This window comes from Anomalospiza imberbis, chromosome 1 (genome assembly GCF_031753505.1).
Source record: "Anomalospiza imberbis isolate Cuckoo-Finch-1a 21T00152 chromosome 1, ASM3175350v1, whole genome shotgun sequence".
Taxonomy (NCBI): Eukaryota; Metazoa; Chordata; class Aves; order Passeriformes; family Viduidae; genus Anomalospiza; species Anomalospiza imberbis.
The window spans coordinates 105,379,099-105,406,203 of NC_089681.1; the positions used below are offsets into that span (position 1 = coordinate 105,379,099).

The 27,105-nt window shown below is 39.2% G+C and overlaps 1 protein-coding gene across 5 annotated transcripts; it reads left to right on the plus strand.

Annotated features, from left to right (window-relative positions):
- The first annotated feature begins 1,658 nt into the window (after positions 1-1,658).
- On the plus strand, positions 1,659-22,082 carry HERPUD2 (HERPUD family member 2). Of its 5 annotated transcripts, none has more exons than XM_068203861.1 (9): positions 1,659-2,091; positions 7,439-7,516; positions 10,897-11,010; positions 12,988-13,145; positions 17,952-18,038; positions 18,682-18,804; positions 19,105-19,428; positions 20,627-20,741; positions 21,078-22,082. In XM_068203861.1, exons 1-9 carry the CDS (start codon positions 1,945-1,947, stop codon positions 21,237-21,239), a joined length of 1,308 nt encoding a protein of 435 aa, XP_068059962.1. In that variant the 5' UTR covers positions 1,659-1,944; the 3' UTR covers positions 21,240-22,082. The 5 variants fall into 5 exon arrangements, with proteins under 5 accessions (XP_068059962.1, XP_068059968.1, XP_068059985.1 ...); XM_068203867.1 differs by having other exon boundaries at positions 20,654-20,741; XM_068203893.1 differs by lacking the exon at positions 1,659-2,091 and adding an exon at positions 2,143-2,930.
- The last annotated feature ends 5,023 nt before the right edge of the window (positions 22,083-27,105 follow it).

The window sequence follows — 27,105 nt, forward strand, 5'->3', positions numbered from 1 at the left end:
TGTTTGATGACAGAAGGGAATAGAAGGAAACATTGTTTGTTCAAGAGACAAATTGGGGTTTTATAAGCATTTTTAATTTTTTGTCAAGTGAGTGAGGCCAACTTTTATTGCAAAGATTCATTAGAAGTATCATGAACTGAACTTTTCCCTTATTCATTGTCATTTTATCCATCCACTTTGATGGTTATCCTTTAAAGTATTTTCTTCCCAACAACTGAAAAACCACATTCATGATTAAATGTTTGCAGTGCTAACCTGGAAATTCAGAAGCTCATTTTATGGTTTTAGACAGAATTCTTGAGCAACATTTGGGGTCCATATTGAGACAAGTGTCTCAATATCACTATGTCTATCAATATGTCTTTAATATCTCCATTAATTATATAAATAAAGGGACTGAGTGCAGTCTCAGCAAATGTGCAGATGACACCAAGCTGAGTGATGCCGAGATGCCATCCAGAGGGACCTGGACAAGCTCAAGAAGTGGGCCCATAGGAATCTAGTGAGATTCAGTAAGACCAAGTGCAAGATTCTGCACTTGGGTTGGGGCAACCCTCGGTATCAGCACAAGTTGGGGGATGAACTGATAGAGAACAGCCCTGGGGAGAAGGACTTTGGGGAGCTCATGGATGAGAGGCTGGACATGACCCAGCAAAGTGCATCTGCAGCACAGAAAGCCAAACGTGTCCTGGACTGCATCCAAAGCTGCGTGGCCAGCAGGGTAAGGGAAGGGATTCTGTCCATCTGTTCTGCTTTGGTGAGACCCCACCTGCAGTGCTGCATCCAGCTCTGGGGTCCCAGCACAGGAAGGACATGGACCTGTTGGAGTGAGTCCAGAGGAGGCCACCAAGACAATTAGAGGGATGGAGCAGCTCTCCTAGAAAAAATGGCTGATAGTGGGGTTGGTTCAGCATGAAGAAGAGACAGCTCAATCTAGGGTCACTGAGTTGCAGCCTTCCAGTATCTGAAGGGAGCCTACAAGAAAGACGGAGAGGGACTATTTACAAGGGCATGTAGTGACAGGACAAGGGGGAACGGATTCAAACAAAAAGATAGTAGGTTCAGATTAAATACACGAGGAGGAAAACTTTTACTGTGAAGGTGGTGAGGCACTGGCACAAGTTGCCCAGGAAAGCTGTGGATGCCACATCCTGGGTACTGCTCAAGGCCGGGCTGGATGGGGCTTGGAGCAACCTGGCCCTACTGCAAGATGTCCCTGCCCATGGCAAGGGGCTTGGAACCAGATGATCTTTAAGATCCTTTCCAACCCAAACAATTCTGTGATTTGGTGATTCTTTGTGATTCAGTGGCCTCCGATCTGGTTATAAAATAGCATTTCCTGACCTCACAAGGACATTTGGGATAACTACACTGCGGCGTTCCCACGCAACGGTGATGGAGACAAGACACACAAGCAGCAAAGCTTTAATTGCCATGCTGAGAAGCATTTGAGCTTTCCAGTGGCCGAGACCTTCTTGTGAATGAGCACAGCGACCCGAGCAGCCGGCGAACACCCACACCCCGTAGCGCGGCCCGCAGCCACAGCCACAGCCCCCGCCCGCCACTGCGGCCCGCGCGCGCCCCCGGGTGCCGCTCGGCGGGAGCGGCGCGGGGCGGGGGCAGCGGCGGCGCCGCCGCTTCCGGCCTCCATTTTACGTGGTGGCGGCGGCCGCAGGCCGAGGCGGTGCCGAGGGTGCAGGGGTTTGGCCCGGACGGGCGTGTTCCGGGTGCCGCGTTGTTTCTTCTTCTTTGGGCGTGGTGGACGAGGTTGTGATCTCCTGTGGCTGCGGTTCCCGGAGTGCCAGCACGGGGATGGGCTCCCCCAGCTCCCCCGGGAAGTTCGCCCCCGGCCGCTGAAACCGCCCGGAGGCTCCCCCAGAGGTTGGAGCGGCGTCGTGTCCCCGGGAGGAGGAGAGCGGGGCAGGGCCGGGCCCCGCGGGCAGCATGGACCAGAGCGTGGTGGAGCACCCGGTGACCCTCATCATCAAGGCCCCCAACCAGAAATACACCGACCAGACCATCAGCTGCTTTCTGGAGTGGACTGTGGGCAAGCTGAAGTCCCACCTCTCCAAGGTGTACCCCAGTAAGCCGGTGAGTTGTTGGCCAGCCCTTTTCCCTCGCCTTGTCGGTAAGGCTGGCACTGCGGCGACTTGGGGACAGGCGGTCAAGACTTCCCTTAAGCCTTGTTAAATAAACAAACAAGAGCCCTGCTGCCGAAGAGTGTGACCTGCGTGAAGGCGATGGCCGGCCCTTTGCTTTCAGGGAAGTTGGCAGTGTAACAAATATGAAGCTGCTCTTCTACATCGTGTGAGAAGATCGCAGTGTAGCATCCAGAAAGGCGATATCGCTAAAGATGCTTACTAATGCTTCACTTATCTTTTTTTTTTTCGGGAACTGAGATTTAGGTATCACAGTTAACTGAATTTGAGACTGAATTTCGTAAATCTAAGAGCACTGGCTAAGAGTTCTGTCTGTTCTCAAGTACAAGCAATATACTTAAGGTTAACACGATGTAGGGAGTTAACTGAGATGTGAAGCAGATAGATGTTTATTCATAAAATTACTTGAAATTACGTAGTTGAACGACCTCCAAAATTATTTCCTCTTTGAGAAGCCATTTTTCTTGAGATTGTGCTGAAAATTCTTCTGTCAGGTGTTATACAAACTTGTATGACAGCTGTGACTGTATTTTGAAACTTAATACCTATAGCTTTTTGTGTTTCTGAGGGGAATACGGTTTATTTCGGAATTCCTCTTAAATTGTAAATGTGGCAATTAAAAAGGGCTATGAAAAAGCATAGGCAATAGGTGATAATACTGTATATGTGTAGAATAGCAGTCATGCAGAACAGTATATTTAAAAATTTGTTCCAGAGAACTGCAGCAGCATGTGGGGCCTACAACCAGGCTTTAGAAAACATCAGAAGAAGGTGGCATTTATATTTTAAATTATTTTTCACCTAGTTCAATAGAAGAATTACTGTCATTGTTGATTTTTTGACATAGGAAAATAAAATGATTGCTTTGTCTCAAAAAGGTTTCTGCCTTTTGGAGAAAGAAGAAGAAAAGCAGCCAACAACTTGGGCTGTGTCACTGGTACATTGACATCTGTTAAACAGTTGTGAGAGTTTGTAAATATAGTTACTGCTGTGGGTAATTCTCTGAAAGAGCCTGTCTTCTATGGAAAACAAAAATTCCACTCCGGCTGATTGCTACTTTGTCCTCACTAGAATTTCCTCCAGTGAGTGTTTGTGTTTAAACACTAGTTTTCTTACTTGTCCTATGAATGATCCTGCTAAATTGAGCCCCTGAAAGGAAAGAACCTTAATGAACAAGAGGTATTCGTGTTGCATTGTAGGCTTGAAACAGTACTATAGTGCTAAATTTCATCCTGAAACATCTTTCTTCTGTTGAAAATAGATTCCTCAACATACCTCTCAGTATTACATGACCAGTTCAGCATACTCAAGTCTGTTCTGGGTTAAAGAATGGGGAGTTTCTTTAATGAGAACTCTCAGTAATTTTAATTTGGATTTACTGCACTTGCAGTGAAACTAATAACTGAACACAGTATTTTTATTTCACAGGACCTTTCAAATTAAAGTAATAACATGGGAGAGGAGAAGGATGTTTAATAGGATATCTTTGTCTTGATATATTTTGAGTGCTACTGCATTTTTCAAATGTAAGTCCTTTTGCTTTTAGGAGCTCCCCTCCCCCTCCCTTTTTTTTCCCTTTTTTTTTCCTTTTTAACCAGATCAGTGTTAAAAGTATGATTTCTCTGTTCCCTCAATATGATAGGTCCTGGAAATAATTTCTATTACAATGCTATTTTAAGGTGGTGGGAATACACCAGAACACAGAGACTACAGGCCTTGCAGTGTTCTTGAAGTTAAGAGTGTAAAATAGAAATCAGTTGCTGTCATTGCTATACATAGTATTTCAAGTTTTCTGTGTGACTTGAACCTCATTCCTGTATGTGCATCTGCAAATTAATCAGTAAATTATGATAACTGTAAGTGTCCTAATTAAATTTACAATTTATTAAGAGTATGTTTTTAGAAAGTGAGGTGGTTAGAATAGGCAAATGAGAAGTTAGGTCTTGAGGCAGTGTTGTTTGGGATTTTTCCAGATTTTGTGTAAATTAATTGCCTGAATACATACAGATTTCAAATACAGGCAGATTTAGATTGGTTTAGTTGTTATTAAAGTTGATATACTTCGCAAAGTAAGTACTTGAATAAGCTAAATAGGCTCAGAAGAGTGTTAAATTAGTTTGTGAGTCTTTGCTAAGATTCACATTTGTCAATACTTATGCTCCCTGTCTGAACCAGTTTTCACAGCTAGAGTACTGCAGTTACAATGTCCCTAAATGAAATACTTATGTGGAATAACACAAGGCTGTTGTAAAATCAGCCTGGGTGTCTCAGTCTGGCAGACCCTACCTTCAGTGCATTAGCTGCTGCATTGATTACACCCATAAAGAGTAATTTAAAACTGCTGTTTCTCTTTTCCCACAGTACTTGTCATCTAGCATTTGCCTGCAGTTCTTACTAGATGTGGTTGTCTGGATTTTTATTAGCTATGGAAGAATGAGAGAGAGGCTTGGTGAACTAAAATAATACCTGTCTGGTAGCTGTAACTGTATAGCTGAGAGATTGCCTGCGTTCCTACAGAATATTGCTACACTGACTTAGGTTTGGTGTTTTGTAATGTGCTGGGCATAGCTAGTTTGGACTAAGCATTGCAAAAGAAGTCTTGCGTGAAAAATGGAGGAAAAAATTCCAAACCAGTAGCTCTGGAGTTCTTAGTTTTGAATACATATATTTTGGATTTTGAGCTGCAAACTGTCTTCCATCTCACTCTAGGTTCTAGAATAAATTTTTTTCTTATGCCATTTGCTTTCTTCTGAAAATGGGGCTACTCTAATTATGTGGTTTGAGGTGTTTTTTCATCACAGTTCAGTGTTTCAGCTAGCAGTGAGCATCCTGTTCTTGAAGCAGGAGGTGTGGTAGTGAAATTTCCTCTGGCAGAGGATGAGTTGAATGCCTTTTCCATTTACTTTGGCATATATGTGAGGTACTGTGTTTCCACATTTATTACCTCTTCTTCCATCTGCATTAAAAAAATAAATGTCCATTTCAGAGTTGCAGGCTTTCAACCTGAGAATTGCAAGTGATAATCCTTTAGTTCTCAGGTAGGTGTTTAATTTATGAAGGGAGGAGCATGGGGTTTAAGGCCTCATCTTCCCCATTAAAGTACTCAACATATGTTTAACCTTTTCTTCTGTGGTTTTGTAGGAAGTTGAAATGCATTACTGAAGGCCGTGTAGTCAGCTTTGAGGGGCTGTTCTAATTTTGCCAGTTTCACTTCTGTAAAATACTCATATTTAAAAATGACTTGTATCCTGTTTGAGAAGATCCTTTAATTAGAGGGGATGGAAGAGGGACTGGTTCATGAGGTACTGAAGAGAACAATTGAAAGTAACCATGTAGAAAGCTCCTTTATGAATGAGGCAGGCAAAACAACACTCTAGTGCTATGCTGGATGGTGATTTAAAGATTTGGAGCTGGCGGGGTTTTTGCTGTTGGGCTTTCCTTGTTTTAAGTGCTTATCTGTTCTTATTAATCTCCAGATAATCTGTCTCAGGACCCAGAAACAAGGATTCTTAAAATTTTTCTTCTGATTGCACTGGTCAGTCTAAAGCAACAAGTTTCCAATTAAAAAAAAATCCAATTTAAAAAATTCAAGTTTTCTTTAATCTTGATGCTTAAATTCAGATTTTTCAGTCCTTTCCCAAACAAAGAATGCAGGCTTGCATTCTGCTGGTAACCTGCTCCAGCTTGAAGGGAGCAACAAAATAGTATAGCTCAAAAGAAGTTACTGACATGAGTCAGGCATTTTTTGTTGTTTTAAATGTAAATAGAAATAGTACAGCATTGTTGACTATATTGCAGTATTTTATCCATTTGAGCTACAAATAACTAGTTCCTTGTGTTGGGAGACATAAAAATACCGTCCAAGGCCACTAATTAAAAATTCAGAAAAGTGCAGAAGAGTAGAGAAAATTACTCTTAAATAGAAGTGATAAACAGTTCTGCGCAGTATGTGGCAGGTTATTAAAAAAACCAAAACAAAACAAAAAACAAACAAACAAACAAAACCCAAACATGTATTTAATCATGAATGGCTAGTATGGTTTGGGAAAAAAGTTAAGGCTTCAGATTTCCTGAGTACGTATTAGCATTATTTGCTTTGAGTATCTCAGTTTTATTCTAATGATATGACCATTCTTTCCAGGTTAAAAAAGCCCCAAACAGTTTTGTAACATTTCTGTGTTCTGCTAAATTATTTGGGATCTGTAGAAGGCTATTGAAAGAAAAAGTCAAAACTTCTGTGAAAGCGTTGCTGAATCACAGAGATCTGGGGCTCAGCTATTTATTTGTCTTAGTATTAGCATGAGCAAGACTGTAGAATGGGCTGGGAAAGGAAGAGGAGAGGTGTAAGGCTTGGTATTCCCGTGATGGGGAAATTCTTCAAATAGTTCATGCTGATAATGCATGTCTGTGTTGCTGTTAGGCTAGATTTCTTTGTTTAAGCATTTGTTTGTTTTTCTTTATCTTGTTTGTCTGAGTAAACTCCTTGATTTAGCATACTGGACATCTTACTTCCAGATAGGGATGTTAGTTTCCTTTAAAATAATTGTTATTTCTATTGTGTGGAGTAGTCCAAAGTTACTAAAATATGAACAGGATATAATTTGTTAAAAAAAGAAATAAAATCTTTGTTTATAAAATTAGATTATTTTAAACTGGGAAACTTTAAAAATAGGAAAAAAAAAACTTAGCCAGGTTGGAAGGCTACCTTAAAAAATGCTTTTGTTGCTTTTTGCTTTTTAATGATGCCCTTCTTGTTTTTTTGTAACGCTGTTGGCTGTTGGTTTTAGTTTTTTGGGTTGGGTTTTTTTTTTTTTTGTGCAGGGGGTTTGAAGGTGGGGGAAAGGACTAATAACAGAAGTCCTTTGTTGAAAATGACTGCAATTTGTGCTCCTCTATGTATTTTAATTGGCATTCCATTGTTCTGCTAACTTTCTTTGCCCCAGCCACTTGTCCATCTATATTTTCAGAAGGTGCCTGGGACGAGGAGCAGGGTATAGAACAAATCACTAAAAGACAGGAATTATTGAATGTACTCAAAAGTTTTCTTGAAAAGCATTTACCCTTGTAGATTGTTATGGCACTCTTGCTGAGTGCTTAATAGCATAATTCTTTTTCAGAAGTAATTTGTGAGTTGGACTTGAAACCTCTGAAATGTTCTTAAGTATGTCTGTTGGTGATTTGATTTAGCATTTGCAGATGAGAAAATTCTTTTTATCTCCACCTATATACCTGTGCAGCAGGAGAAAAGCTAAATTCCTTTCTTTGTCCCCATCTCCTAGTCTACAAAGGATCAGAGACTGGTGTATTCTGGCAGACTGCTTCCGGATCATTTGCAGCTGAAAGATGTTCTCAGAAAAGTAAGCTTTCTATCAATACCACACAATATTTGATCAAAGCCCATTTTTGGGAAAGAGGAATTTATATTTGTTGTTTAACTTAAAATTTTCATTGTTATATTGAGAGATGTAACCATATAATGTTGATAGGTTCTGGAACACTATTTTCAAGTATGCCTTGTGTGTGGGATTATGATACTTGTGGATTGAGGAGGCATGTTTCCAAATGGTGGGAGAGCAAGTAGGCTATGCTAAGTCCCAAGCAAGTGATATGTTGTGTATCACAGAATCATGGAATGATTTGTGTTGGAAGGGACCTTTATAGATATTCTAGTTACAACCCTCCTGCTTTGGGCAGGGGCACCTTCCACTAGACCAGGTTGCTTAGAGCTCCAACCTGGCCTTGTCTTCTTTGGACAGTTACCACTGTTGCATAAATGGAGTAATACAACATGTTTATGTTGATTTGGGACATCATTTAAATTCTCAGAGGTTCAAATCCAGAACTTTAGTCAAAAGTGTAAGCACTTGTGTAACCAGATAAAGACTATTCTATTAATTATGGAGAACCAAGAATTCTCAATTCCTGAATAATTTCCTGGGAAGGCTGTTGTCTTGGTTTTGATTTGGCAGCTGTTAACCATTCCTGATGATGTTTGAAACTTTGTTAGTTTTTGCTCTTTTCATGTCATACTTTTTAAAAAATTCTATTGATTCCTGTTGTAACAAATAATTCTTTAATCTGATTTTGGATTCTTCAGTCAACATCTAGATCCCAGTTCTGAATATGTGTGACATCTCATGAAGAAGTCTTGGATTACATGCAGTTGGTTTTCAAACTGGCTCGAATAGCTTGGATTGATACCAAGTAATAAGGACTTTGAGTTAGCAAAGTTCCTAAAAATGTGTAGAACAAGACATTTAGGGTAGATTATAAAGAGCTTTTGTTTCAGTTTTGATAGTGGCAGGAAACATGGTGCATTATGTTGAGTTGTCTAAATTCTTTGTGAACAGCTCAGGATGAACCAATAGCTGTTACTGGGGAAATACCTTAGGTCCTTGCACAGTTTTTAGTCCTATGAAATAGATGAACTCTGTAATACAGTAACTGGTAAGGATACTTTTTTGTACTGTATTGAGGCAAAAATTAATCTACAGGCTGCAAGAATGTGAGGGTCACATTTTAAAACCTCCTGTGGAGGAAAGTCTCCAAACGTGGATGGTGCTTTAGTGAAAGTGGCCACCTGAATTTCCATATTAAGATGGAGAAACAGATACAGAGGAGTCTTGAGTATTGCTTCAGCAGACTAACACTTTATAATCTTTATTCTGAAATAGATTTTATTAAATGGGATTAAAGTTCTTACCAAAGAAAATGTTTGCAGTTTACTATGTATAGGTTTACTAGAAAACTGAAGCTGGGCTATTGCAAACCAGTGTATGCCCTGTACCGTTTAAAAGTTCAAGGAAATGGTTTTTGAACTTATCTCCAAGCTTAGTTTTGCTTGCTAAGGACAAAATTAAATCTGAATTCCTTAAATTGACTTGGCCTACTTGCTGCACACTGGCTTTAGAAAACAAGCCAGAAAAACTTTACGTACTGGAGGACAAACTTTGTAATTGAAGTCTTACTTCACCGTACAGAGGCTGTGCTTGACTCTAAAGCCTTGGTATAATGCTTTAATGTCATAATGGCAGTTATAGGCCTTGGGTGTAGTTAAAGAAATTTAGCGAATGTGGAAACACACCAGTCTTAAGCACAAAGTTAGAAATTTGTATTGGAAGAAGAGGAGTTTTTGTGCTAAAGCTTTTGAGAGCTTTTGGAAAAATATGATTAAACTTAAATTCAGTCTCATTCTGTGCCAAAATCTTCCTACTGGATTATCTATAAACTCCTAATATTATCTGAGGACTTATTAAATTGCTAAGTCTAGCTTTGTGATACTTGCTTCTTGGTACTAACCAGTGTCATTTCACTGATACAAAATGCCTCAAGGCTGGAAGTTGTGACACTCTTCTAGCACAGTGGTGTCCAACACATTACATATGAATAGAGGTATGTTACAATAAACTGCCACATTTAATAAAGGTGTATGCTGCAGGCTAACCAGCGTTATGCCTACCTTCCCTTGCCTTTCCCTGGGGCATACATTCTTATCTAGGAAAAAGGTCATTAGTTAGTTTCAAGGCTTTTGACATGGTCAAAGCTCTGATCACCTGTGTTCAGTGCTTTCTGATCCTTGCTATCAGTGACTGGTAAGAAATTACACTTAATGTAGCAGTGAGGCTTGTGCTTGGGGTTAGAGGCCAGTACTTGGGGAGGAGTTTAAATGGCTGAGTGTGCATTGCCTGTGCTAGCAGTAATGCACAGTGATGTATAAAAACATTTATCTAGTTTTCTCTATTCCTAATGATCAAAACCATAAAAATGGGTAAATGGCTGTTATAGCACATTTATATATAGTTTTAAAAAAACCCTCCAAATGCAGATTTTCTGAATGTCATCTCATTAAAAATGGCAGCTTGCCTGCACCATGCTGATTTCAGAAGAGGATAGAGGGATGTTTTTGTTGCTCCTCTTGTTTAAAATTTACTTACTGAGGAAGCTGCAGTGTGCAGTTTAAATATGCAGCCATGGCTGTTGTGTTGCTATGGCCATGTAAGGGGGTGTTTTAATTTGGTACAGTGAAATAGCTTCAGATTCAAGTTATGGCCTCCAGACTGGGGGTGAGCATGCTCCTGCAGAATTGGCATGGCCTTGCTACATGGCTTCAAGTGGTGGCATGCATTTGCTTCCTCACTTTCAAATATTTAGGAATACTCAAGTCCCACCTAGCACTTTGAACAGCATTCCCGGAGCATGGAATATCTGCAGGTGCCCTTCAGTTGCATGTCAAGTTTGGCTCAAGCCTGAATGCAATGGCTGGCACATTGTTCCTATCTTGGTCTGCTTGTGGATTTCCAGTGCCTACGTTTTTCATGTACCCCGATGTCTCTGTTCAATAACCTTCTTCATAGATTTCAGTGCAAATGTAAGCATTCTTAACTTCAGGTAAACTGAGCCCTGTAAAAGGTGTGAGATTTTTCCAAAATAAAACTTAAAGCTTGTGATATGCTTCCTCATGCTTCTCCTGAAGCCCTGCCATTGGTTCTGCTGTACTACAGTTTTAGGGAAAACTGGGATAAAGTCAATGTTCCATAGGTTATTGTGGACAGCTTCTAAGAAGACATTAGTTGTGAAACAGTAGGATTCTCTTGTGCTGGTCTCAAGTGTTGCTTTATGGTCTTTTTTGTATAATATTTCTTTAGTGCTTGCAACTTTGAATTTTTAAGAACTGTTTTTTTACTTGTAAGTTTCTCCAATATTGTTGCTTTAGCTCTTCAATTTCTTTAATTTTTAGCAAGATGAATATCATATGGTTCACCTGGTATGTACATCTCGGACACCCCCAAGTTCTCCAAAACCCAGCACCAGTAGAGAAGGTCACGGAACGTCCACTTCCAGCAGTAGCTCAGTGAGTTTTTTTCATATACAGGACATGAATTCCTGCTACGCTAAGGGAACTTGCCATTAATTTATCTTTTAACTTTTTATATTTGTCTGTAAAATGGTGTGTTGAAAGTAGAGCATGCCATATGAATTTGTACAATTAGACTTTATTATTTAAGGATGTCATTTTATTTAAACAAAGATGACGTTTTTCAAATTGTAATAGTTATGTTTATTAGATTATAAAGCACTAGTTTTCCTAAGCTATTCTTTCTTTTTAACACTGTATTGACAAGTACACTTTCCTTTCTCTCCATATCCCTGTATCTTTGGCAGAAATTGCACAGTGTATTCAGAATTTTAGGAAAACTAAGTTGAGATTTGTTTTGTGAAAATTTAAGAGTGACTAGTCATAGTATTGCTGTTGTCATGAGACACAGGTGGACCTTGGCCAGTTTTTTTTCTGTTTGATAGGAATTGGCCAGTATTTATGTATGAACTTGGAGCTAGTCATAGCATTTGTAAGACAGTCAAAAGTAGGAAGTGTTCTTACCACTTTTATTAGTTAAATTGTTTACAGAACATGTCTGTTTATGGTGTTTTGAACCTTCCCCTCCTCAAACCCTCTGAAAATGATGGTCATCTTTGGTTATCTTGTGTTTTAAAAGCAGTTATGATTTCTGTTGAGAACTTGGTAGTTCTTTTTTTCCCAGAATTGGCAGTATCACTAAGTAACCCTTGAAGGTTAGTCTGAAAGGGATATATACAATGCCAGTGTGGGCACATTTCATCTGAGATGTGTGGATTGTCAGCATATGGGAAAGAGCCTTTGAAGCTGTCTGTCTTCATTCTGCAGTTGATAGGGCCTGTGTCAGGCTGCTGTGTGACAGTCAGAAACACAAGCAGTTTAAGCAGTGGTAGAGAGGGGACTGTGGCTGCAACATCTTTTCAAAGGCTTTATTTATATTTCTGTCTACAGGCAGGACACAGGCAGCCAGCTTGGCAAGTGTTTTATTGCTGTGTACATTAGTCATCAGTGCTGTATTTGAATGACTGTATTAAAGACTTCTTAAAGCAGGCAGTATGCAAAATTCCTAATACTTGGGAGAAAACAGCCTAAACTCAAATCTTGAAAGGCCTTTGTCCTTCTATTTGATTTTTGTTTTTATTCCTCCCCACCCCCACTGTCTAACAGTAAATTTTACTTGTGTTCATTGTAGGGCAGATGTGATATGGGTGTCTTAAGTAATTGCACCTCCTCACTTCCTGAGTTGTCAAAGTTAAAGAGGATGTTTTACTAAGTAAATATTATAGTAATTCTTAGCAACAGGATTTGGGGATTTATTAAAACTGAAATAATGCAACTCAATCGCCCCATTGTAATCTTATTATGGTGATGGTTTAGAAGCCAGGTATCAGAGGTCTGACACTAGTTTCAGGTGTGTTCTTAGAGCCTAAATAGTTCCTAGCTGTTTCCCGATTCCCATTGATAGCCCGCCTTGTAAGCTAAACAATTTGGATTGGGCAGGTGGCACAGCTGAAGTGGGTGAAGAGTAGAAGGCGTAACTAAAGATAAGGCTAGAGGAATGGTATTTTAAGCCACTGTCTCTGAAAACAGTCATATCCTGAAGTTGTAATTACTTCTGTTAACAATAGCCACTAGAATTTTTGTTCCTGCTAAATATTCTTTCAATTAAGTTTTAGTTTGCTTCAGCTTTTTGAAACTGATTCCCAGTGACTTGTGGTTTTCTCTGGAAACTATCAAGCGTTGGGTCTTTCTGAAAAATATTTTTTTTCCCCTCTTGCACCTGAGTGCAATTTTGAATTTCTGTTTTTACTAAGGCTTGCCAGAACCAATAAAACCACAAAAGACTTACCCAGTGTTTACACTCTTAATAAAACTTGTGACAAAACATTAAAGCAAGTAGTTTTTTTAAGACACGGTAGTAAATCTTGTAACTGTGGCAAAAGATCCATGACCTTGATTTTATTTATTTTTAAGAATTTAGACTGTTCTGGGTCAACTGCTGCCTCACCCACAAACCAAGAAGCTTCTTCTACGTCTTTGAACACTAGTGCAGATGGAGTGAGGCATCGTAATCTTCTACAAGCACACAGCAATCCCACGCCAAGCCACCAGTTCCCTTATTTAATGCAAGGGTAAGTGAGACTGAAGCAATCCCCACTCTTTGATATTCTTTACAGTGCTTTAAATGTTCAGTTGCAATTAAGTTTCTTTCACAGTCTGGAAAGCCATTTGGCTAGTTCACCTTGAAGCATAAGCCACATTAGAAAAGTTTTCATATGAAAATTAATGTTTTTAGCCAGGAGTCAGTCAAAAAGGAAGCACTCTTGGTGCTCTCCTTCAGGCTGATTTTTTTAATATTTTTCTTTATGATTCCTACCATCAATTTTCTTGGACAAGTGCAGCTTTAATATGTCTTGTACATGTAGTTAGTAATGTAACTGATAGAATTGTTACTTCTGGTTGTCTTTTCTGTCCTTTATTTTAGCAGTCAACACTAAATTGTTAGCAGAATACGATGGTTTCTATTTTTTTTACACATAAGAAATGTAATTGTTCATTTCTCCATATTTGATTCAACTGTAGAAATGCTATGCAGGTGTTTTGGGTACTTGTGTATCTACAACAGAATGTTTAAGGATTTTCATACATACCAGTGAAAGGTAACCAGACCTAGATCAGGTCAGTTATTACATAAATATTAAAATTGTGTCTTTTCTTTTTGTGCTTAAGAAGCAGCTTTAGGAATTTTAAGCCATGTGACCTTAGCAGCTGCTTAAACATGTTTTTGTTTTTAGTAGCAGTACTAGTAGCTTCTTCCAAGGGGAAAACAGGAGGATGTTGTGTTCTGAGATGATAGCTGTCATTTCTTCAGGGAGTGCTTTCAAGTTTCCTTTCTGACAAGGTGTTCTCCCAGTACTGTATAGATTCTAGAAACCTACTTTGGAGAATGTTGAAACCAAATCCTCTAAAATATGAATGTGCTAACAGTAACATTGTTTCAGTTGCTGGAAAGAAAGCAGATGCCAAGAGCTGCTGAAACTTGAAAAAAGTTTTGGTTTAATTTACATGCTCTCATTAGAGTTAACTGAGTCTTTACTGTTCTTGCTAGTTTTCATCTTGAATTTGTTAAATTATTTTTATTATCTGAAATGTACTATCTGCTGGCAAGAGTGGGTGGAGGCTTGCGTTATTCTTATTGAATGCATCTTCACAGACGTGGACGTGGTCATACTTGCCCTTCTGACAAAGCTAGGTGACACCAGGTTGACTGTCAAGACTGCTTGGTGTAATGTGAATTAATTCCAGAAGCAATTTATTATGTGTTGTGTGAATGACTAATCTGTAAGATGTTTGAACGTTGTTCTAATTAGCTTTTCACATAGACATTCTGAGTGAGTTTTTGTTAAGTGTGGTGAACTGAATAGGCTGTGGACTTCAAAAAGGCAGCAGAACCATTATTTAGTCTTTGGGCTGAATTAATCTGTGTCAGTTTGGGAGATACTGCTGTCTTGGAAGGAAAGAATAACTTATATTAAAAATACTAAGTCTGTGACTTGCTATGTCTAGCATGTAATGTGGATTGAGAGGAGTGGATTTGCGGGCTGAAAGAAGTGCTGAGAACCTGACATGACTGTACATATTTTAAGGGTTTCAGTCCTACTTGGACTATTTCTAGCTTGATTACCTGGAATAGGGTCCTGCTTGCATTTGTGGTGCATTAGCAGTGCACCCAAATCACATATTTCAATTTTGTGTAATGCAGAAGGAATCCAGATGGTATTCCAAGAGCATTCTGTGGTGCAAACAGAACTGTAGTAAGAGCAAGTGACTGGAGGTTTCCAGGAGTGCATTCCTAATCTGCACAGAAATGCCAAAATAAACGAATGCTAAATAATGCTAGGCATTTTCCTTTTTTTGGAAAGTATTTTAATGGAATGCTGTCAGAACTTGAAGTAGATCTTTGTAGACTGTTGGGTACTGGCTCTGCTCAACTTGAAATAATCTGTGCCCAATGCCTGCTGGAGCCTGCTTGCTTCTTTAAGAACCCTTTTTAATGCTTCAGTAATCTTTTCAGATGCATCTGCTTTTGATTTTAGGCACTGCTGCTTGTATTCCAGCAGTAAGAAATGCCCTCTCTTTTTTTTAGCTGTCACTGAAACATAATTTGGGACAATGGGATCTAGTTCTAATGTAATTTATATGCAGATCAAGACTTGTTAGGAAAATGAGGATTCATAGCTGAAACTGGTGTTACTTTGTTGATTTTTCTTTTAATTTTCATGACCAAACAATTTTTATTCTAGTTGCATGATGAAATACAGGCACTACTGATAGGGAAAGATGCCCAGGTGTTTGATAATTTATGTAAGGGTCAGTTTCCTTGGGTATTTTGCAATACTTGATTGATTTGTACAAATAAGTAGTGTGGATGTTAGATGATTAAATTACAGTTTCGATGTTTCTTCAGCTCCTGGATTAAAGTTGCAGTGTGAGAGTTGAACATACTTTGGGAAAACAGCATTTAGTTCAGATTGTTGAAGTATTACAAGGGAAAAAATTAAAACCTTCTGTTACTTTTAAGCTTTTGCAAATGCTGTTTTTAAGAAATCCAAATTTGAGGTGGGACTGGACAAGTAGTTTATGTATGTACCAGGTGAATCTTTAGCTGTGAGGAGCAAGCACAGCATTGTCTGCTCCCGTGGACTTTGTTGGGATCAGGGCCTGTGCTGCACAGGTACCAACAGAACACATGGGCTCAGCCCTGACAGGGTTCACATTTCAGACTGGAGAGCGCTTGGAAGCAGTAAACAGACAAGAGACATCAAGGCAGTGAAATCATTTCTCAAGTGTGGGTGGCCCGTCTAGTGAAATGTTTTTGTATTGTGCACACAGTAATGTTTGAAAGCTAACAACAAAATGACATACTGACAGCATGCAGTATACTCTAGCACATAAAAACATTGCTGCATCAGTCACCTTTGCTCTGTATTTTCTTCTAAGTAGCAGATATCATAACGGAGGATGCTGAAATACCACCTGAAGTTGATATCCCAAGCTTTTAAGTCTGAATAAAAAATATTCTTTTTTTACTAGTGGTGAACAGTATCTTTGTGATAGCCTTACCTTCAAATTCAGTGTAGGTTAGTTCATTTGGGTGTCTTGCATAGACCAAAAGAAGTAGTTTTGTACTTTTTAGCCATCCTGAGGAGCACTGTGTGTCTTTTCAGAATATTCTGAAGCTACCTCTACCATTTGAACGGTTTTCTGGCTTATCCAACTATTCTTCTATTGTCTGCTCTGCTTTGTTCTCCAGTCTTGGAATGCCTGTACAGATCCTGTCTGCTTCTTTGTTCTTATGCTGTTGCTGCCATTCTTTTGAAATACTCTGCTTCCTACCTCTTTCTCCTCCTTTTGGAAAAAGATGAGGAGAAAGTATAGTGCTACTTTACTTTTTCCTTGAACAGCAAGCTGCCTTGCTTTGCTGAGAAGATCTTCTTCCTCCGTGGAGGTTCTTCTCGCTGAAATACATTGTTACGGTGTAAAGTGATGTTTCTGAATTTCATAAGCTTACTTAATATCATGGTAGCTGTAATAGCTGTATAATTGACAACATCTACCTATATTTGATTTTTGATGAGCAAACAAAATACTGCTGTACTAGTTGGCATTCGAAGCCAGAAGCCAGTTGCAAGCCAGTCTGCTTTTGCTCAATTAACGGAGCCAAGTCTTGAAAAATTAAGTCTTGCTTCTCAAAAAGTCACGTCTTCTAGAAAAGCTATTGGGAAAAAAATTAAAAACCCACCACAATATTTGAATGTGAAAGAAATCATGTGAAAGAAAACATGACACAACTGAACTTCTGTGGTTTGTCTTGTTTGACTGGCTACTTAATCTACTATGAAGTTTTGAGACATCAAGAAAGCAGCTTTCAAAAGAGTTTGAAAGAAAGGCGAGGTTCAAATCCGGTAATATTTCTAAAAGACTTATCTGTGAGGGTAAGCTGTTAGATTAAGGCCTCTCAACTTTTTTTGAGGTCAACATAGCAGTTACAAGGAAGAACCCTAAAATCTGTATCTGATGAGAAAAGGAAGTGGCAAATTCCTTCAGAACTCACCCAGGCAAGTTGAGTAGTATTGCATTTTGGTGAGGTAGAAGTGAGTTATCCTGCCCGTTCAAAACCCCACCTGATGCTCTACTTGCTTGAAATTGAGACACTGCTCAGTGATTGGTCTCAGCACAGTACTTAATGACACTCATGTAGAATATATACACGATCTTTACATTTTGAGGTCAAATGTTTTGTGAATTTTGGAGAAGTCTTCCCTCTCCAAGTGTTTCCCAGTTCCACGGATAGAAAAACACATTCTTATAGCTTGCAATTGTAAATCATGATTAATGTTTTTCAACAGTAGTTTCGTGGCATTGTTGTTTCAACATGTTAATCATGCATAAATAATAGCATCAGCAGGGCTGCTAGTTAACCCTTTCAACATTTAAAATAAACCTTGAATTTAAAATGCCTGTGAGTGTCTCAGTTTGTGTTTGGTATCAGGAAAGTACTTTTGCTTTTTTTTTTTTTTTTTTTTTTTTTCCTAAACTGCTGTCAAAACAGATTATGGCAAAATGCAAACATAAGTTTTAGCACAGGTCATGGAGTTGCATAGCAGGTTCTTGTCGAGAAGTACAGTGAAATACTTACTCATGTGTAACATGGAAAAAAGATTTTAATGTCTTCCTCCCATCTTTCTTTCTGGGCATGTCGTGTATATCTGAATGCCTGGTAGACTAATGAAATCTCTTGGTGATATCTTTGCAGGGAGTGCCTTACTTAGGGAACAGGTGTAGTCTGCAGTACAATTACAGCAGTCTCAGCTTTTGCTGCGTGCAGTCTGAATAAACTTTTCTTCATGCTTTATACTCTCATGCTGTCCTGAAAGATGTCCTGGTTTACTACAGTTCACTACATCAAAATCTTTTGGGAAAGAGTTGGAAATCTTGCCAAAACATGCTATATGCTCTAGGAGGTAAGAGAGGATAAGAAGTCTAATAGCAGACAAAACCAAACATAAAACTTAATGTGCAGGACTTTTATCTCTCTTGCATGTGAATCAGAATCACATATGCTCAAAATATTGAAGGGGGGAAGTAAATCCATTACAATGTTCTTAGTTGCAGTCTTCAGAAGCTGTATCTGAAAGATTAGTTGGTTGTTTTTGCTTATGTTATTTCTTCACATCTCTGATCACAGTGATATTTCAGGTATTGCTTTTAAAAGAAAGCTATAGAAGATAGTAAGTTTTCCCTTTAGAGCTCCTGTAGACCTTTAAGGATGACCTCTGAATTTAAAAGGAATTGTATGAAATAATTTCTGCAGTTAGCATAGTCTTGAAAAATTTCTAGCATTGTTTTGTCCCAGAGATGCAGCTTGTGACATACTAAGTACAGAACCAAATATTCTTCCTATGGAAATAACTTTGCTTATTCATTTCTTTTATGATAATGTAATGCTTTTTCTGGAATGGGTTGGATGATGTCACTGTTATTTCAGTGTGTTATTTTAGGGGAACAAATGAGAGGAGAAATGCTACTTTAATTTTTTTTGATACTAGCACTTTTTTTAAATGTCACAATTCAGAGCTGAATGTTTTTCTTTAAATCATTTTCTAGCAACATAGGCAGCCAATTTCCAGGCCAAGGTGTTCCTGCTGGATTTTCTGTGTATCCTGCATTCAGTCCCTTACAGATGATATGGTGGCAACAGATGTATGTACGTCAGTACTACATGCAATAGTAAGTCTGCATTACCTTAGTACTGAGCTACATTAGTGAAAAGAATATATTAAATGTTTTTTTCAGGATCAAAATGTCTGTGTTTATTTTGTCTAGCTCTGCTTTATACTTAGTTTTGTCCAGCAAATTATGAAATCTAGTCTTGGATTAGAATTAAATTAATGTCTTAGTAAATAAAACTCTAAGGGAAAATACAGTTTGTTTTGACATGTATTGCATCTGGAACTGTAGCAAAAAAGACGGGCTTAGTAATTACGGTGCATGTTTTTTGACAAACCAGGTTTATGTTTAAATTTTTAGCCAAGCTGCTGTTTCAGCCCAAGTGACTTCCAGTGCTGAGTCAGCGAGATCTGCAGTTGCCCAGGCTGTAAATTCAGAACATGCTCCTGCAAATGAGCCTGCAGCAGTGCCAAATGTAGCCGTCCAGGAAAACAGGCCTGTAAACCAAAATGTTCAGATGAATGCACAGGGTGGCCCAGTAGTGAATGAAGAGGACTTCAACCGGGACTGGCTGGACTGGATGTACACGTTCTCTAGAGCAGCAATTCTTCTGAGCATTGTATACTTCTATTCTTCTTTTAGTCGGTTTGTCATGGTAATGGGAGCCATGCTGCTGGTTTATTTGTGAGTACAACAGTTGAGTATAGCTGCAGATCTGAGATGTGGAGTATGGTGCTAATGTTTATTCCATTTAAAATAAAAAATTATCCATATGCAAAAATTTACACACTGCTCCTCTACAGTAGGGTGTGTCTGTTAAAAAATAAAGTTAAACAAGTAGAGAAACTGATGTGAAGAAAGAAGTAATTATCAAAATGTTTTTACAGTGAGTTGGATACCTCTTATATCTGAAACACAATGTTCTTACATATTGGTGATATTAATAGATCACTATTGTTGAAATGTAGCATTTTGGGATGAAAATTTAGAAATCAGGGGTGTGAGGGGAGGGAAGCTCATATAGGTCAAGCATATACTTGCATAAACTTAAGCTTACTACTTGGATATGAAATTGCAGAGCAAAACTCATGTATTTTTCCAAAATAACTTATGGGATGTATGCAGTAAATTTTCTTAGGCAAAGTTAAGGTAGTGGTGCTATAATGGTGGTGTCCTACATCTGGTAGAATTACAGAGACAAACAATTTTTTTAACTACGCATCATAACAACCTAAGCACATTCTGTGTTTAGTTAAGAAATACCAGTACTGTTGTCATCATTTCCTTTTGTATATGAAGGTGCCTTAATGATGTAAATAGAAGTGGAAAACAGAAGTAATGCTTGGTATTTTGGACTGATGTCAGTCACTGAGAGTTTTCTTACATTGTAGTCTCAGTCCTAATTGGGACTGTTCTTTCATACAGGCAGGGTAGTTGAAATCAGAATATAGATGCTTGGAAACATGGGAGAGACTTATTTTATTTACAGTGGACATGTGGTTCAAGCATTAGCTGAAATTTAAATTGCTTTTTTTTTTCCACAGAAAATTAAATTTAAACTGAGAAAATTAAGATTGGCTTTGAAAACTTATTTAACTTCAGTACTTAAAAATGAGAAGGAGACCCATATTCTACATATTTAATCACCTAATTGTGGTACATTATTTGTCTTCTGGGGAACTTGAGGGCTGTGAACAGCAAGACCTTAATGCAAACATTGAAGAATAGCCATTCAGTCTAGAAGGATGAATTACAGAAAAATAGATGTAACCTCATTCATTTGAAAATACTTACAGAATTTGCTGCAGTAGTTAGTGTAGAAGAAAAATCTTTTTGTTCCTTTCAAAAGAGAGGTTTTCAACTGTTCCGCTTTCTTACGTAGACACCAAGCTGGATGGTTTCCCTTTAGGCAAGAGGGAGGCCAACAACAGGCAGCCAATAATGCAGAAGTGAACCGTGATGGGCAACATGCAAATAATCCTGATCTTGAAGAGATGGTAAGTAAAGGCAGACATGTCTTTTGAGACTCCTGTGTATTTTATTGTAAAGTATGCTGTGGTGCCTGGACAGAAAGCCAGTTTTTGTGGAATGGAGTTGGTTTAACCAGAAGGCTTTCAGCATTGTCCTCAGGTTGTGCCTGCTGCTTAAATTCTGTATTTCTCCAGTCTGACAATTACTGATTGTCTCTACTTCAATCACAGACTTTCTTCATGCTAGTTACTTCAGGAGGTTGTTCTGAGAGAAGTCACTTAATGTAGGAAGGTACTGTTGGTTACCTTATGTCAGAATTCTGAAAAGAAGCAGTTGAATTGCTTCAATTTCTGTTTTTAAAGGAACGACTTATGGATGATGGGATTGATGAAGACAATGGAGAAGATGCAGGTGAAGATGGCAATACAGAGCAGCAGCCTGGATTCATGGCTTCTGCTTGGTCCTTTATCACAACCTTCTTCACATCACTGATACCTGAAGGGCCTCCACAGGTTGGCAATTAAAGTGGAAAAGGAACTGTGTCAGGCAGCCTCAGTAGCCATACGTAGAAGTGGAGCAGATTCTAGAGAGTGTTCTAAACTCAGTGCAATTTCTGAAAATTTATAATGTTATCTTTTTGATCATGGTGTACAAAAATGTGTATTTTTCTTTTGGCTTTCTCATGCATTGACTATTTTAAGCACAAGTGGACTACTAAATGCTTTCTTTAAGATTCTTCTTTTTCTGAAGAATAAAATGTAAAGATATTGGTCTTCCATGTTTTGTTTTAATTTCAAATGTGTGTTACTCTGAGGCAAAGAGCTTGTATGTAATCTGCACCATTACCTCTTTAAAGAGCTGTTAAAAGTATGAATGTTGACAGACGTTTCCAATGCTCTCTATTTACCTGAATAACAAATCTTGTGTTTAATGCAGGGTATGAATTTTCCCATGGGATTTGGAATTTATATAATTCCTGAGAGAATGCAGTAACACAAGGGTTACTTGTTAATGGCATGTTGTCTTCATGTCAGAACATAGTAATCTTCTTCATTTAAAAAGCTGAGAGCTTTTTCTTGAGACTGTACTGACATTGATTAAAGTTGGAGGTATTTGACAGCTCTTCAAAGACAATTGGCAGTGATGGGATAAACCTTAAATGTTTGATACATACAGTACTTTTTAAGGAAAATATAGCTGTGCTGGGGCAAAACATGTACATTAGGTTTTTTAATAAAAACTGTTATGGTAACTCTTTTGGATGTTTATATGCATATTTGAATGCAAATGGCTAAATTTTGCCTCCTTAAGGACAAGGATATGATTAATTTGAGAGTGTAATAAAGTTATCATGGTGGCATTACTGACATTGACCAAAGTGATGTGTTTGTAGCAGCATCTATACAGTTACGAATGTGATCTCAACAGCAGACTATCTGTATTCTTTAACTTCATTAACCTAATTAAAACTGAGAAAAAGAAAATGGTACATGAAAGAGTAGCAGAGTGCTATGTCAAGTTTTTGGTTGCTTTCCTTAATCATAGTCAAGAAGGTACATTTGCATTTGTTCTTAATTCTGAAGTTATCGCATGCTCTCTAACTTAAAAATGTCTGCAAAGATTCTCTTACACTACCATCAAAGTAAAGCCCGTTTGATTTCCAAGTACAGGGCAAAGCTCCTGAATATTCTGAATGAGTGATAAATAGGAATTTATTTTTCACTTGCTTATGTTAAACTGCTATGCAGCAAAGTTTTAAACCCAAAGAAAACCTTTTAAGTTTCACAAGTTTGTCAGAGGAGAAATAGGGATGCAAGTCTTAAAAGCATCAATTATGTTACTTGCTCTATAGGTAGCAATGATGAATAAGTAATTTTTAATCATGATGTTTTCTTCCCATTTTTACTACGGAAAGCTGCTCTCAGTTTTAAGTTCTTTACTAGATATACGTAAAATGTGTAGACCTTGTCCATGAAACATTACCTTTTTAGTTTGGCAGATGGATCTAACTTGACTAATATTTAAGAGCTGCTACAAAAACTTATTTTTAAAGGAGTGTCACAAGTGTCTTGTATTCATAGGCCTTACTTCTGAAATACATTGAAGAAGTTTCATCTGTTTAACCTGTGTGTTCTCCCTCTCACTTTTACCAAAGTTTTTCTTTTACTATTTTTCTTTTTGTCCTTGTGTTAGCATGACTGTAAGCTGTGCAGTTATGACCTGACAGTATGCAGCTATCAGCACCCATTTGTTGCTTCTTTCCAGTGTTACTCAGGTTGGTTTGTTTTCCATGCTGCTGTAAGCAGTTGGTGGCAGCTCTAGACTAGATTAAAAAAGCTACTCTCATGCTGCTAGCCATGGTTTGGTTAAAAGGTATAGAATTGTCACTGCTGATTTGTATTTAGACAAGGATAAATTTGACAGGTTTCACAAGGTTGAAATAGGGAAATGAGAGATTCTGGTAGTTGGTTGGACGTTGAGGGAGATGTTTTGCGAGCTTTAACCAGAACACAGAGCTGAAATGGTGCATCAGAGTGGCCACACTTTCGTGAGATCATTAAATCTCCCAGCTTCCACAACTTACCAAGATACAAGCAAGGAAAAGCAAAAATATGGTTACTGAGGAAAGTGAGTGAGAAATAACAATGAGATAGGAAGCATTACCAAAGTGTTTGAGGCAGAGGAAAGCAACTGGCAGAAGCAAAAATAAGACAAGGTTGTGATCATTATTAAATACAAAGCAAGCATTGAAAAGCAGATTGAGGTAAGAAATGTACAGTTTTTAGAAAAGGAAAGAACATGGTGAAAATTAGACAAGGTTGTTGTTGCATGTTTTTCTGAGCAATTTGCGTGTAGAATTGAATAGCATATGAAGTCACAGTTCAAGATGGGAGAGAAATTAAAACCCTAGGAAAACTGTTGATTTTTCTTAGTATATCCTTACAGGAACTGTTTAGTAGCATAAAACAAAACACAGTTATGTAGTGCATGGTTCTAAGCAAAGCTGGATGCAGAACTGTATTAAATCTGTGGCATGAAATGTATCAAAAGGTGTGAGGATTAAAGCACCGTAGAATGTGTCCCAGTTGACCTGTAAGTCATGCACTCTTACAATTTTGCATTTAGAAAAAGTGATTAAAAATGATTCTTTCCTTTACTTTGCAGGAAGACGTGAAATGACAGATGCATTTAGGTTCCTCTAAATGTAGGTTAACAGTGAATCTGTGGCATTATGTGCAATACCTTCATAGTGTGTTAATGTAAGAGACTCGTATCAGAAACAAGACACAAGTGTAGCACATTCCCTCCATAATACTTCTGCTGTGAAGACACAGGTCAGCAGTGCTCATGGAGCAGGTGTATGAAAAGAGCAACAAAGAGCTACTCCTTAGCATGATTTCTTAATACTGCACTTTGCAACTCCTGTGTATCCATACATACACGTGCATTGACTTCTACAGCCCAGCTTACATTGAGTTTACCAGTGCCACTGTTGGCTTAACAAGCTGTCATAGTTTAATCCCAGTGGGCAACTGTACTATGCAGCTGCTTGTTTCCTTCCCCCTTTCTTCCCTCCCTCATGGAATGGAGAGGAGAATCAGGAAAAAAAAGTAAAACTCATGGGGTAAGATAAGAGCAATCTAATAATTGAGATAAATTGAAAAACAATGGTAATACTAATAATTGTAGTAAAAAGGGTACAGAGAAAACCCAGGAAAAATGAGGCACAATACAGTTGCTCACCACCTGCTGATGAATGCCCAACCTCTCCCTGAGCTGCATATGGCACCATTTGGGATGGCTTCCCCCAGTTTATATCCTGGACATGATATTCTTTGCTTGAAATATTCATTTGACCAGTTCAGGTCTGCTGTCTTGGCCATGTTTCCTCACAGCCTCTTGTGTGCCTGCTCCTGGCAGAGCATGGGAAACTAAGGAGACCTTGGTTTAGAGTAAGCACTGCTTGGCAACAAGAGAAGCATCTGCATGTTATCAGCATTGTTCTCACACTCTGTCAAAAACACAGCACTTCTTAATACTGGCTACTAAAAAGAAAATTAATTCTATCCCAGCTGAAACTGGGACACAAGTGCAACATAAAGTCAAGCTGGAGAATTCTTGGATACAAAATAGTGGACAAAAGGATCTTTTTTTCTCCTGTTGTGAGCTTGCCATCTCTTACTTATGCTACTGCTTGGTTAGGAGACCTTGAGAGGCAAAATTGGCTTTCCAGTTGTTCCCTGTTGCCCTTAAATTCAGGTGACTCATAGAGACGTTAACCACCTAATAGTCCAGGAAAAGTTTGCTTCAGTCTAAGACAATACTGCCTTCTTACTATTGTTGTAGCAAAGAAAGAAGGAAAAAAATCCCAAACCATTGCCAGTGATGTTTGTAATCTTAATAGCTTATGCAAAATGACTGACACTCCATCAGATGGTATGATTAGTCATGTTTCTGCTGCTTGTTTCCTGTACATACTGAACATTTTCTAGCGTAATTCATATTTAGCAGCCTTTGCTGTTGACAGGAAGCTGTTCAGAATTTATCCCAGTGAGTATGGACTCTGGCATATTTTTGGTTATGTTTGGGTGGGTGGTTGCAGACCCAACTGCAGCCCAGCTGGATGCACCCTGGTTAGTAAGGTTGGGGGCCTGCCTTTACTCTGGTGCCAGCCAGCTGCCAAAGCCTCCAGGGTACAATGGGAAAGCTTTGATGCTGCTGGAATTCAATTTAAGGGGCTTAATGCCAGTGTGGCTGTTCCTGTGGGTGAGGGACTCTTCTTTCAGATTACCGTGTTAGCGTAGGTGGGACGATGCGAACTGGGAATGAGTTACTTCATCCATCACTCCCAGCCTTCGTTTGTTTCAAATCTGCTGCTTGTCCAACTAACAAGGTAATACAAAGTTTCCTTTGTAATTCCCACCCTCCAAAAAAAAGACTATCTGACCATTCTGCATGGTGGTGGCTCTGCGAGAATGCTGTGTCTGGAGTACCTGTTCAGCTGCAGCTTCTGGGCTGGATTTATTCACTTGCAGCTGTCTATGCAGGCTCTTGCTTTTGAAGGAAGCCAGGTGACTAATGTGAACACTTACCAGTTTAGACTTATTGAAAGGACAATCAACCCAGTAGCACTGATTGGAGAGGAGGGAGGCAGATACTGCACCTGAAGGGACTGTCCATAAAGAGGCTTGGACTGCCTGACTTCTTTTGCGTTTGCAGAGGCAAGCAGTGTCCAGTGGGAGAATTCCCATGGAGCAGCATTTTCATTTCTTTACCAGGACAATTTTTCTCCTTTTTATCAGGATTAATTTGTGCTTGTTTTAGACTTCATTAAAACATGAGGAAATGTTGCTATATAACAATAAATATTTAATTTTTTTTTCCTTTTATGCATGTCAGTGATATTGGTGGATGATTCTTGCAGAGTTTTAGCTGTCCTAGGAATAAACTGCAAAATCACTGGTAATTTTTTGAGTAGGGAGTTTATACCAGGGCAGCTGCAACTGGAATTTGCTCACACAGTGGTGAGGTGTGTTTAAGCAGGGGAAAACTTACAGAGACTGTTGACATCTTTTTCCCTAGCCTTGCAGAAATCTAGAGAGGGAGAAGCTAGGTGTGAGGAGCTCATGAGACAAATGTAAATTGGGTAGTGGATACCTTCAGTTTTGAAAGGTGAGGGGCTTTTTTGTGCAAACTATGCACACATAGTTTCTTTATGACTTTAGAAAGACTGCTTGGAAAGCCAAAACCTGGTCTTTGTGTCAAAATTATGGTATTTGGGTCGCTTTCTTGGAGTGTTTTGTTTAGTAACTTGGTGCAAGGTCAAACCGTAGCTATGAAATAACCGCAACAATGTGAAAATACGCTGCTGTAAAAATAAATGAGCCGCTTGTCTAGCCGGTGAGCCACTTGACGCTTTAATTTGCCAGCCTGAGATAATTAAGGAAATGAGTAATCGACAAAACAAGAGCACGTCATTGGTGACGGGGTAACCGGGGGTGCTTGAGGGCAGGGCCGGAGCCTGCGTGGGGCGGCGGCGCCAACAAGCTCCAATGAGCCGCTAGATGGCGCTGCCGCCCGGGCTGAGGGGGCTCGGGCGGCCGGGCCCGGGAGACCGCGGCTCCGGCTGTCGCGGCTCCGGCTGCCGCGGCTCGGCTGCGGGTCGGCCCTTCGCTGCGCTGCTGCAGGCAGCACGGGGCTGCAAGTGCGGCTTGGGCCGCGGACGGCGCTCCTGGGTTCACTTCGTGTGTAGGAAAGCCCGTTGTGTGCTCGTCCCGCGGCAGCAGGTCACTGTGGTTAGTGAACGGGCAGAGCAGAGGTTCTGTGCTTATAAAGGTTTCTTTTCACTGTTACCAAGACTCCTTGCTAGCAGAAGTGTGGCAGTCACCT

Excerpts from the sequence above, each read along its gene's own strand:
- HERPUD2 (XM_068203861.1), top strand. The coding sequence starts at position 1,945 with ATGGACCAGAGCGTGGTGGAGCACCCGGTGACCCTCATCATCAAGGCC. Across the intron at positions 7,517-10,896 it reads TGAAAGATGTTCTCAGAAAA|CAAGATGAATATCATATGGT; the intron begins GTAAGCTTTCTA and ends TTTAATTTTTAG. Across the intron at positions 19,429-20,626 it reads GCCATGCTGCTGGTTTATTT|ACACCAAGCTGGATGGTTTC; the intron begins GTGAGTACAACA and ends TTTCTTACGTAG.